Genomic DNA, 11798 nt, shown 5'->3' with positions numbered 1-11798 from the left:
ATATGCTAATCGCCAACTTCTGCTTCTGTAATCTGCTTGCTTGTTTGATGTTAAACCAGGGTGTGGTTCTAGGCTTTATAAACTGCCTCTTTTGGGAGCTCGGGGCTGATCTCTAACCCTGCGTGGTAGAGTCAGTTGCCGGCCGGCTAATAAAGGCTCATAATTCATCTCAATTGGCTCTGTGGGTCTTAGAATCGTTCGCGCCACAACATAATTTCCTTCTGAAAAGGGAATTTTAAACACAGGCGGCCGCTCTGCTCAGCCGCGTGTGTCCTGCCGTGATGCGATGTTGCATCGCTGCCCCAAGCTCACCCACCCACGGACGACGCCGACACACGGGAGAAGGGGGAGCCAAGGGCGCGGCGGAGGAGGGGCGGACGTCCGTGGGTGACACCCAGAGCTGGCCCTTCCTCGGGACCTCTGCTCGTGGAGGTAACACGTTTCCGTGGGGTTAGGGCCAGTTCGAGACAGCTTTTCTTGACCGGGTTGTGCCCTTACGAGAGCAGCCACCAGAGGTGACAGTTTTCTCTTCAGCGTGCCCGGAGGGCCTCGCTTCCTCCTTCCCTCGGCTCAGGCCGCCTTGGGGACACATTCTGTTGATGAGACAGAAGCCAGTCCACAACACGACAGCGAGGTAGCGGGTTCCACTTAGTTCCGTGGGCTATGAACGTCGACAGACGCTGCTATCGAAACTGCAGAGCTGTCCCCCTAAAGGTCTGTGTCCCTCCCCACGTTCCTCCCAGGGCCCCAACAGCACCTGGATCTCCCGCCCTGCTCCCCTCCCTGCCCCTCCAACGTTCCACGCCTTCCAAAGCAACAGTGGTTCTGACCTTTGACCCACACAGCCCCCCAGCCCCCGACTCCCCGGCGTTCATGCAGAACCCAACGCTCCAAAGATCACCCACCCTCATGGAGGCAGGTCACTTTCCAGGGATGAACGCGGCTGGCATCGCATTTTATTTTTTTAAACCAGGTCCGCATGCCGTTTGCTGAGCAAATATTTGCTGTCCTCTGCACTCTGACAGTCACTGCTGGCGGCCAAAGGAGCAAGACAGAAGCAGTTATTTATTGGTGGTGCATGAGCACATTTTATGCGAACCCCTCAGGACTGCCCTCTGCTCCCCTTCCCTCTCCTGCCCCTCCTGTCGTTCCGGACTCCCTCCTGCCTCCCTGCTCCCTCTCCTGCCTGAGTCCCTGGGGGATGTCAGAACCAGAGCCCTCCCGCCAGCCAGTTTCTCAACTAAACCTCGGGAGGCAGGGGCACTGCTTTCGCATAGAGCCAGCGGGCCCTCGGCCCCCGACCGACTGGCCTCTCTCCTGTACTTCCCGTGGAAACCAGCCCGAGGGCACTTGCCCTTGACCAGCCCTGGTGCCTGTAGTGTTGTCCCCGGGAACCTGTGAGTACAGACAGTGTGTGGTGCCTGGTCTTGTTGTGTGGCACGAATGATTCTGAGACCCACGGAGCCAATTGAGATGAATTATGAGCCTTTATTAGCCGGCCGGGGACTGACTCTACCATGCAGAGTTAGAGGAGATAAGCCCTGGGGTTTGAGAGTGAGGCAGTTATAAAGCCTAGAACAAGGAAGCAGATTACAGAAGCAGAAGTTGGCCATTAGCACAATACATCACCTAGTACCACACCCTGGTTAACAAGTAAGTGGATTACAGAAGCAGACATTGGCCATCTTCATATCTTATACAATACCATACACCTCCTAAACCACACCCAAGCAAGTAGGACAACTTCTGGTAGCTAAAGATATTTCTTCCCTGTAGCTGACTTAGCTAGTTGGCTCACTTGAAAATTTTCCACCCTTAACAGATATCCACAACCATACCAGAGGCCGGTCGAAAAACTAGCCCCTGGACCCCGAGGTAAATCCTTGGGTATAGTATTAAACCCTTTTCCTAGTATGTCACATAGATCTACATTGAATGTAGTTTGATACACAGTCTGATTAACTGATATAGAAGCCCCTGTTTCTGATCTAATTAGCTCCCATCTGGCCTGCAAAGGTTGATGAGGATTCCCTCTTACACTATTGAGAGCAATCAATCCAGCTATCATTAAAATGAGAGTCTTGTCTTGAGAGGGTCTCCTGTTGGGCGGACACGCCATCTCTCAGTCTCTGGTGGTGGTTGAGCAGCCTTGCTGCGGGTGTGATGAATCCAATGACGTCTCCCAGCAACCTTGACCGCGGTGGGAGCGGTGAGGACGACAGGAAAGGGTCCGTCCCAGCGGGGCTCAAGGGCGGCCGGCTGTGTCTTCTTTACCCGAATCCAGTCACCAGGGGAGTGGCTATGAGGTTTAAGTGACTGTCCAGGGCTCTCCCAAGTGGCGGAGATTAAGTGTTGAATCTCCTTCCTTGCCGAGTGTAGTGCCTGTAAGGACTTAAGTAGTGAGAAATTGTGAATTTCAGTCGCCACTTTTACCCCTATCTTGGGCAGAAGAGGCGGCGGTCTCCCAAACGTGATTTCATATGGGGTGAGGCCTTGGAGGTAAGGGGTACATCTCACCCTCAGAAGGGCAAAGGGGAGGAGGCTCATCCAGTTCTCGCCAGTTTCAAGTTTAAATTTGGTTAAAGTTTCTTTTAAAGTCCTGTTCATTCTTTCTACCTGGCCTGAACTCTGAGGTCTATATATACAGTGTAGTTTCCAATTAATGCCTAATATTCTGGCTAAGGTTTTGTTGTGACCGGAATAACCAGACTCAACCTGAGTGCTTTGATTATAGAGGAAGTTTATTAGCCGGCGGCTGTCCTTCCAAAGGAGCAGCCCCGAAATGCCAAGATACAAGGTTTTTAAGCCCTAAATCCCATTCCTCATTCTGCCTTAAACGCAAAGGTCCATCTTTCTCCTCTTCACTACCTGTCAACCCACTGGTCAGGTGTGCAAACGGGGGTACAGAAGCAGAAAGCTTGTTGTTAGAATGTTATGTTCCTATGGGTGATAACCTATGTTCCCATGGGCAATAGCCAGTGTTCCCATAGGCGATGGCCAAACAGTAATTTTCAGCTTATATAAAATTGATTATTTTTCATGCCACGTGAGCAAGCAGGGTTACACAGGCTAAAATTGGCAGTTAGCGTATGAGCTCATTGTTACAAGTTTCATGATTAACAGAATGCGGTTAGGGGTTCCAGAAACTAGGCCTAAGGTACAGGCTTCCTTTGTCCAGTTTCAGTTTTTAATTACCCTTTAACCCTTTCACATTTCAGCAGGCTATTACAGTTTGACTTGTGTTGGTGATGAATGCCGGGCCATTGTCGGCCCCCAGTGCTAATGGCAAGCCGAATCGGGGTACTATTTCTGATACTAATTTCTTAGCTACTACCTGAGCAGTTTCTCTCCTAGTTGCGAAGGCTTCAGCCCATCCTGAGTAGGTGTCGATGAACATGAGTAGATACTTAAATCCAAAAGTTCCAGGGCTTACTTCTGTAAAGTCTAATTCCCAATGTCCCCCGGGGCTTGGCCCCTGAGTCTTGATCCAATTTGCACTTCAACAGGAGGCCCAGGGTTAACTTGGGCGCAAATATGACATCTTGCTGTTACCTCTTTGGCAGTTTTGTGTAGTCCTGGGATATAATAGTCTCTTTTCAAAAGTTCAATCAACTTTGTTCCTCCTAGGTGGGTGCTCTGATGGACCAGTGAGATTAGTTCCCGACCTAAGGCACTAGGTCCTGGGGTGCGTCCATCCCGGAGGCGAATCTACCCAGTGGGTCCTTTTACCCGCTTTCGCTTACTGCATAATTCAAGTTCACTTGGAGCTTCCCGAGGAAGCCGCTTATAAGGTTTTTTTACTACATCTTTGAATGAACAGATCACAAGAAGCAGAAGTTAGTCGTTAACTCTTTGTACACAGATAAATGCATTCAGGGGAACACCAGCAAACAGGGCCTAATAGACAGTTTTATCATCTTTTCCTTGGAATGTTGCGATTCTCCCTGGGGCTGGCGCCCGGGGACATCACCTCCCTGTCACTGAGTTACTGCTCTCCCTAGGGGCTGGCGCCTGGAGATACCTCTTCCCTGAAACTGGAGAATTTCCACTTTGACAGTCTTAGCCCACCTCCCTGCAGGCAACGTGATTAAACTCTTGCGGCCGCACGCAGCCTAAGCGACCTCGAAGCCCAGATGCCTCTTTGGGGGCAGAAGACAGAAGGGAACGGTGGGAGGCCCGAGGGATGGGGGGCAGGGGGCAGGGGGCAGGCGAGCCACGCCCCCTCGGAGCGCAGGGGGGGAATCCACGTAGCCGTCCCTGGACCACACGCCGTTGTCGTCGTGGTCCGAAGCCCGTTGGGCGTCAGGAGCCCAGCGGGGCCCCGGTCAGGCTGACGCTCCGGCCTGCTGCCATCTGGCTTGGGGCACACGGGGACATTTCAGCTAGAATACCAGGAAGCACGGCACCTGTAGACACGCAGCTACCTGTGCCTCCGCCCAACCTCGGAATCCGGGCATGCGGTGGTGGGCACGGCCCAGCCGAGCATGACACGCCGGCGGAAGGCGTCTGGGAATGACAGCTCTTGCCCACTCTCCTCGTGACTGCTGGGAGATCCCTGAGACCTCTACTTAGTCCCCCACAGAGTCTTGTGAAGCCTTGGGGACCCCCGACAAGCCTCTGTCCCCACCGACCACAACCCATCGTCACAGACTCGGCGGGGAGGAGAAAGAGGAGGCGGGCGAGGGGCCTCTGCAGAGGTTGGCACTAGCGGCTGACCATCGAAGGGACGCGTTTCCTCGCCGTCGCTGTGCTTGATTCAGACGGTGGCGTCCACGGTTTGCACCCCATAAACGACGGCCTTTTCATATCCATTTCAGGACAGTCAACGTTCTGCCACTGGACGTACTGCCTGGATCGATTCTGAATCCGCAGATCAGACTCAGACCTGCTCCCGGAAAACAGGTACGTGGCCCGTTTCACATCTCGAGAAGGGTTTGTGTTTGCGTTGAGAAATGAGTGTTTCTTTTCTCTCAAATACTTAAAACTGTGCTCGGATGCTTCCTCTCTGATTCCAACCCATACGAGGTCTGCGACTTTAACTGTGGCTTAGGAGAGAGGTCAGCAGGCCGTGGTGGCAGCCCACTGCGACCTGGCTGGCTGGTCTCCCAGAGCAAACATCGAAAGGCCAGGGAGCATGCAAAAATCACGCCAGTGCCTCCTGGACAACTATCTCTGCTTTGCCCTGTGCTTTTCCACATCCACGGCTGGACGTGTCCGCACACCCACGTCGACGTGAGCGGCCGGAGCTTTGCACCCAGAAACCATGCTCCGATGGCAGGCTTTCCCCCTGTGGCGCTGAGGGGCCGGTTCCGGTGACAGGTGACCAGCCGTGAGCTCGCACACACTCCTCCCTTGTCCCGAGCGCGTTATCATCCATCGCCTCTGAAATTTGGTTCACTTACTGGATTTATTTAATTTTGTTCCATATAAATGGAACAAAATTATAAATGTATAACTTTAAATAAACACAGAAACGATCATGTCTTCAGCTGAAGTCTTTCTTTTTGCTTGGCTGTACCTCCAAGCCCTCTTCTCCACTAGACCCTTTTCCGCAACCCTCATAATAAGGGGTGAAATGTTGACAGCTTAGCAAGCGCCTTCCCAATTTTCTTCATGCTCGTCTTATACATATGTGACCTGTGGCAGGTGTAGTCATGGCTAGTAAAACCGGACCCTGATACAGCAGCCCCCTTATCCGCAGTTTTGCCTTCCACGGTCTCGGTTACCCACAGTCAACCGCGGTCTGAGAGTATTAATGGGAAATCCCAGAGGTAAACACCGTTCTGAGCAGCGTGACGAGACCCCGCCGTCCTGCTCCGTCCCGCCCCGGGCGTGGACCCCCCTCGTCCAGCATCTCCTCCTGGCTGCACCTCACCGTGTGGGCGCTCCATCTCTCAGTCATCACAAGGAGGGGGAGCTCAGGACAGTAAGGGACGGAGGCGGAGAGAGACCACGTCCCATAACTTCTGTGACAGCCTATTGTTACAACTGTTCTATTTAATGGTCAGTCACTGTCGTTAAGTGCTCACTGTCCTAACTTATGAATGAAACTTTATCGTAGGCACATATGTATGGGACAAACTTACAGGACCTCCAAGGTTCCATGCCACCCACGACTTCAGGCATCCCCTGGGGGTCTTTGAACGTGTCCCCGCGGATAGGGGGACAGCTTCCTGTTTGGCACGTAGACACCCCAAGTGCGCTAGTGTAGCAAACACCACCGAGAGCGAATGCGCCATGATCATCTCGTGATTTCCCTGTGGTCACTCGGTCCCCAGCATTGTTTAACTACCCCAACGTGTGCCATGTTGCAGGAGCTTTAATTTCTGTGGGATCAGAACTTAGAGGTTAAAGGGTTTATGAAGCTTTTGTTTCAAGTGTTGTCGCCAGATTGCTTTGCAAATTCAGCTTCACGTATCTAGCTGCAATCTGTCAGATTGCTTTCTTACTCACAATACCAAACGTGACTCATTGAAATTTTCGCCCATCGGGGTGCTAAAATCTGAAATCTCTTTGTTACTCTAATTTGCTTTTTCCTAATGATGAGTGCATCTAAGCACCTCGTACCATGCCCGTGGCCGTTTGGGTTTTTCTTCTGTGTCATGTCTCCGCAAAATTGTAGTCAAATTTTTATAACTGATTTGTCTTTTCCTTGTCAATTTTTACGAACTCTTTTAGGGTATAAATATCAGCTCCCTTTCATCTGGTTTTTAAGCAGTCTCCCAGTTTATCATTTGCCTATTAACTCTGTTAACTATTTGCATGCAAAAGTTTTAATAGTACACTTTGTCAATTATAGAATTAAACATGTTAATTTATTCTTTCGTAGCATTCGATAAATGATTTAACAAGGTCTTCTCTCACTTTCAGCTTTTTTTTTTTTTTCATCTGGCAGACTCTTTATCTCTCGTTTGCTTCTCAGTGATAGCCTGGCTGGGTAGAGTCACCTTGGTCGCAGGTCCTTGCTCTTCATCACTGGATACTTCGTGCCGGTCGCTCGGGCCTGCGGAGTTTCTGCGGAGGAATCAGCTGACAGTCTTAGGGGAGTGCCCCTGCGGGTAACTAACTGCCCTTCTCTTGCTTGGAAGGTTCCCTCTTTGTCTTTGACCTTGGGCGTTTTAATGACGAGGTGTCTCGGTGTGGGCCCCTGTGGGTTCATCTTATTTGGGACTCTGCACTTCCTGGGCTCGTGTGTCCGTTTCCTTCACCGGGTAAGGGAAGTTTTCCGTCCTTATTTCTTCAAATAGGTTTTCAATTCCTTGCTGTCTCTCTTCTTCTGGTGCCCCTATGATGCGAGCGTTGGTACGCTTGACGTTGTCGCAGAGGCCCCTAAACTATCCTCGTTTTCTTTTTTTTTTTTGGATACTTTTTTCTTGTTGCTGTTGACTGGGTGTTTTCTTCTACCTTGTCTTCCAAATCACTGATTCGATCCTCTGCTTCATCCGGTCTATTGATTCCCTGTCATGGACTCTTCATTTGTAGTCTTCATTTCTGACTGGTTCCCTTTTAAATTTTCCATCTCCACTTTATGTTTTCTGTCTCTTTGTTAAAGTTCTCACAGAGTTCATCCGTTCTTTTCTAAGTGTGTCGAGCATCCTTATAACTAGCGTTTTAAACTCCGCATCTGGTAGATCGCCTGTCTGCAAAGCCAGCGGCTGGAGGGAGCGGGGAATGGGGCGTTGTTTCTAATGAGTATGAGGTTTCTTTAGGGATGATGAGAATGCTCTACGGTAGTCTAGTGGAAATGATTCTATGAGTATACGAAAAGCCATTGACTCGCATAATTTAAAAGCGGTGATTTCATGGTATTTGACTCATATTTCATTCAAGCTGCTAAAAATAGCAGCTGTACTGTTTTCTTCCCTGTGCAGATTTCTCTCAGTAAAGAAAATTGGTTTGTTTAGCCAGAAGGGTGAACGAAGATGAGTCTAGGAACACACCTTACCATGAAGCTGAACGACGGACACTTCATGCCCATACTGGGGTTTGGCACCTCCGCTGCAACTAAGGTGATCACAGCGGCCTTGGGGACTCAGGGGACAGGCGGGGTCCCGATCGGAGCCAGTCACCGTGCGAATCTGAAAGATCCAATGGGCCTCCCTTTCCTCATTTGTAAGATGTGTTACGATTTGTAGGATTTCTCCCCGGGTTAGGTGATTTTTGTGCAGTAAGTCAATACTTTTCAATCTGAATAGGTGTAAACACCCAGGGATCTTGTTAGAAATGCAGATTTGGGGACCCCGCCTGCAAAGGTTCTGACCTTGTAAGTCCGGGAGAAGGTGCCAATGCCCACGTCCCAGCGAGCTCCCAAGGGTCCTGCTGCTGCTCCGAGCACCACACCTGGAGTGGCCAGATCAAGGGACAGGGAAGGGGGTCACCACTTTTTTTGGTTCAGGGGCGAGCAGGTCCGTGTCTGTCACTCTACCCTGCTGTCCGGTCGGAGCCACTTCACATAGAGTGGAAGGAATAAAACCCCGTGGTCAGGATCGCCGCAGCAAGCTCGCCCGTGGCGAAGTTTTCCTGTGACTTCCAACGTCCAGTCGTCCCTGTCCGCCACACTCACAGGACACGCAGGGAAATCTCTGTGGCAAAAGGACCTGGAGAGAGAGTGAGAGACGTGATTAATGCCCGAGAGAGTTTTGGTGGCCCGGGGGTGGGGATGGAGACGGTCTCTCGGAGGCCGGGCGGCTAGGACCGTGCACTGGGAAAGTCTCCGTGGGTGTGGGGCGCTGGACGTCGCGTGTGGCCTGGTCCTCGCACGCGACCTCCCAGCAGCACGGGTTCAGAGGCTCTCGGTGAAGTTCCCGGTTGTTTCAGGGAGGCCATGGGGTTGGTCCCCTCACGCGAGCGCCACGCGGTGTGACTGGGGAGGACAGTGGTGGGGAGTGTTGCTTTTCCTTTGATTTGGCCCCTCGACCTGTGGACGGTCAGCGAATCTCCACCAGGAGTTGAAAAACGTGACAAGACACCCGAGAGACCTTTTAATTACGGAATGAGGTAGAGGGGGTGAGGGTGGGAAACAATTCTGGAGACTTAAAAAGCCTACAGACGGCCTACGTCCGCAGACCGGGAGGCGGAGGGCGAGCCCCAGCCGTCTGCTCACGAGCTTCGGTTGCCTCTTTCCCCCACATTGGGGGGTCGCTGGTGCCAAGGGGCGCGCGTCTGCCCCACAGGAGCTGGCGACCGCAACCGATCAGGGCTTCTTTCCTTCAGAGTCACTCGTGACGCTTTCACCGCCGGCTAGAAGTGACCTCTAGTGTTGTCACCTCCAGCTGCCTCGCCCTTAGACAAGCCACAGGTTCCCTCGATGGCCCTTCCTGAATCAAGCAGGTCTTCGCCTTTTCACGTTGTCCCAGGTGGCTAATAGCAAGGTAGAAGAGGCCACCGAGAGAGCCATCGGCGCTGGCTACCGCCACATCGACTCGGCCTACATATACCAGAATGAAGAGGAGGTTGGCCGGGCCCTCCAGAAGAAGATGGCCGACGGCACGGTGACAAGGGACGACCTCTTCTTCACTACGAAGGTGCTCTGTGTGCGTCTGTGGCTCCCACTCTCGGAGGCACCTGTCCTCGCTCGGCCCAAGCTCGTTGGCTGTCAGACCTCAAGCCAGGGGGCTGGTTGGGGGCCTGCCGGCCGGGACGTGGCTCCTGTAGTCAGACCTCCCACGTCTGAATCCTGCTACGTGTGTGACCTTGGACTTAGGCCCACCAAACCTCAGGCTGTGAAATGCAGATAGTATTTACATCATAGGATTTTCAGGAGCGTTACATGAAAAGTACATATAGAACTTTTTAAAAAGCATTTAATATATTTTAAATGCCAAAAAATTAATATATTTTAAATGCTGTTATTAGATAGCCGTCATTATCATATTTTTTAAAATTCAGGAATAGATTTGGCTTTTCCAACTCGGACATGCTCAAGTTTTGACACAGTGACTTCATCTTTTCTTAGCTATGGTATGAGGTAATGCCATTTAGTTTTTGGAAACTAATAACCAGTTTCAGCTCTTTAATTGTCTCTATATTTGACCTTGTGAAATTTCTTAACTGAAAAAAGTTTTTTAACCTCTCTGAGCTTTAGCCGTCGTATCTCAACCTATTACCTGGTCCATAAATATTTATTTTTCCTTCCGATGAAGGAGAAATAGTAATCTCACAAAATCGATGAAGAACTCACGAGCTTCACGGGGTGGTTTGTCACTGGCCATCGACTGTCAGCGGGTTATGGTTGTTGATGGTTATTTGCTATTTTAATTAAATCTCTCCTAGGGAGTCGTGAAGAAATAATCCCACTTTTGATTGTTGCAGCTGTGGAGCACCTGTCTTCGTCCAGAATTTGTCCAAACCATCCTGGAAAGGTCCCTGAAGAAACTTCAGCTGAGCTATGTGGATCTTTGCCTTATTCATTTTCCAGTAGCTTTGAAGGTTAGCAGAAATCGTTTCACTCTGGTTATCGATTGAAGAATCGAAGCTGAAAACAGAGGGGATATAGTTTGTGGAAACGAGAAGAAACACAGACAATGCTTTGAGGTCCCCCCCCTTTTTTGTGACCACCCCCATCTGAGTTTGCTATTCCAGCCCCCCAATGGCGAGAGTTCCCCGGTCTCGACCTCAGTCCTGTATCTCCCAGGCCCTGTGCTCCTGGACCTCAACCTTGTATCTGGGGACCGTCCCCATGTGGCCAGTTGAGGTAGAGGACATTTCAAGAGGGGGAGACAGCCCTGAGCTGCCGACAAGTCGCTCCCTCGTGTGACCTCGTCCAGGAGGGAAGCGGGTAGGAGTCCAGGACCAAGGGGCTTGCCAAACCCTGGCTGCCTCCCGAGCTCCCCCGGGGTGGTGTCCTGGGTGTCCTAAGTTGTCCTCGGCACAAACAGTATTTATGAAAGCTTCAGAGTTAAAAAAAAAAATTTCTAGACCATGTCTTTGCTACCCACGGTTCTTTCCCAAGAATGAGGATAGGCTGTCGCATTAGCCTCAAGGTCTACGGGCTCCCAGCGGCTTCTTTCCTATGTTTCAGTTTGGGGAAGAGCTCCTTCCGAAGGACACACAGGGCAGACTCATTTTTGACCAGGTGGACCTGTGTGCCACGTGGGAGGTGAGCGCGGCCTCGGGCGTGGGGGCGGCGTGGGGTGGGAGCGGGGCCCGTCCAGTTCTGCCGCCCGTGCAGACTCTGGCGCGTCCCTCGCGTCCCTCCGCCCGGGTATGTCAAGTCGCCCATTGAATTCAGTAAACACTTGCTGAGAACTTCCAAGCAGTGAGGCGACATCGGCCGATGCGGCCGTGATCTCCGCCCCCGGAGGTCGGAGGTCGGCGCTGTGAGGGCGCCGGGGTGTGGGGGGCGGCGCTCGGGCGCAGGGAGGCGATGGAGGATCGGCCCCCGCCCGGCCACGCTTCCCCGGGCGCTCGGCCGGCTCCTCTGGCCCTGGCCTGGCCTGGCCACTCGATTCTTATCCTCTCGCCCACCTTTTCCATCTCTTTACTTTTCATTCTCCTCCCACCAGGGCGACCCCCGTCTCGTGTACGGCCACCTGTGCCTTTCGAGACTTCCTCTCCCTGCGCCTCACAGTGTCTCCCGCTCCCAGCCCCCAGGCTCCCCGCACCCCACTCGTGACCCCTCACAGCTGCCTCCTCCCCAGGCCATGGAGCACTGCAAGGAGGCGGGGCTCACCAGGTCCATCGGGGTGTCCAACTTCAACCGCAGGCAGCTGGAGCTGATCATTAACAAGCCCGGGCTCCGGCACAAGCCCGTCTGCAACCAGGTGAGCCCGACGCCCGCCCGGCCCGGGCCCGGCCCG

General features: G+C 52.3%; 1 protein-coding gene and 1 long non-coding RNA gene across 2 annotated transcripts in view; one reads left to right on the top strand and one right to left on the bottom strand.

The window, feature by feature from the left end:
* Positions 1 to 7337: 7337 nt before the first annotated feature.
* On the bottom strand, positions 7338 to 11753 carry LOC112475638. Its single transcript, XR_003044814.1, has 2 exons — positions 11672 to 11753; positions 7338 to 10474 (listed from the first exon to the last, which is right to left on the bottom strand). It is a non-coding gene; the product is annotated as an uncharacterized LOC112475638 (long non-coding RNA).
* The window catches only part of LOC102889546 (aldo-keto reductase family 1 member C1 homolog), an 8491-nt gene continuing 4615 nt past the window's right edge, over positions 7923 to 11798 (top strand). Inside the window, exons 1-5 of the mRNA XM_025043468.1 lie at positions 7923 to 8009; positions 9357 to 9524; positions 10312 to 10428; positions 11021 to 11098; positions 11640 to 11762. Coding sequence (XP_024899236.1) covers positions 7923 to 8009; positions 9357 to 9524; positions 10312 to 10428; positions 11021 to 11098; positions 11640 to 11762 — 573 coding nt within the window. The remainder of the gene's footprint in view (positions 8010 to 9356; positions 9525 to 10311; positions 10429 to 11020; positions 11099 to 11639; positions 11763 to 11798) is intronic.

This window comes from Pteropus alecto, unplaced genomic scaffold, assembly GCF_000325575.1.
Source record: "Pteropus alecto unplaced genomic scaffold, ASM32557v1 scaffold11, whole genome shotgun sequence".
Lineage (NCBI taxonomy): Eukaryota > Metazoa > Chordata > Mammalia > Chiroptera > Pteropodidae > Pteropus > Pteropus alecto.
This window is presented reverse-complemented; position numbering and strand designations above follow the sequence as displayed.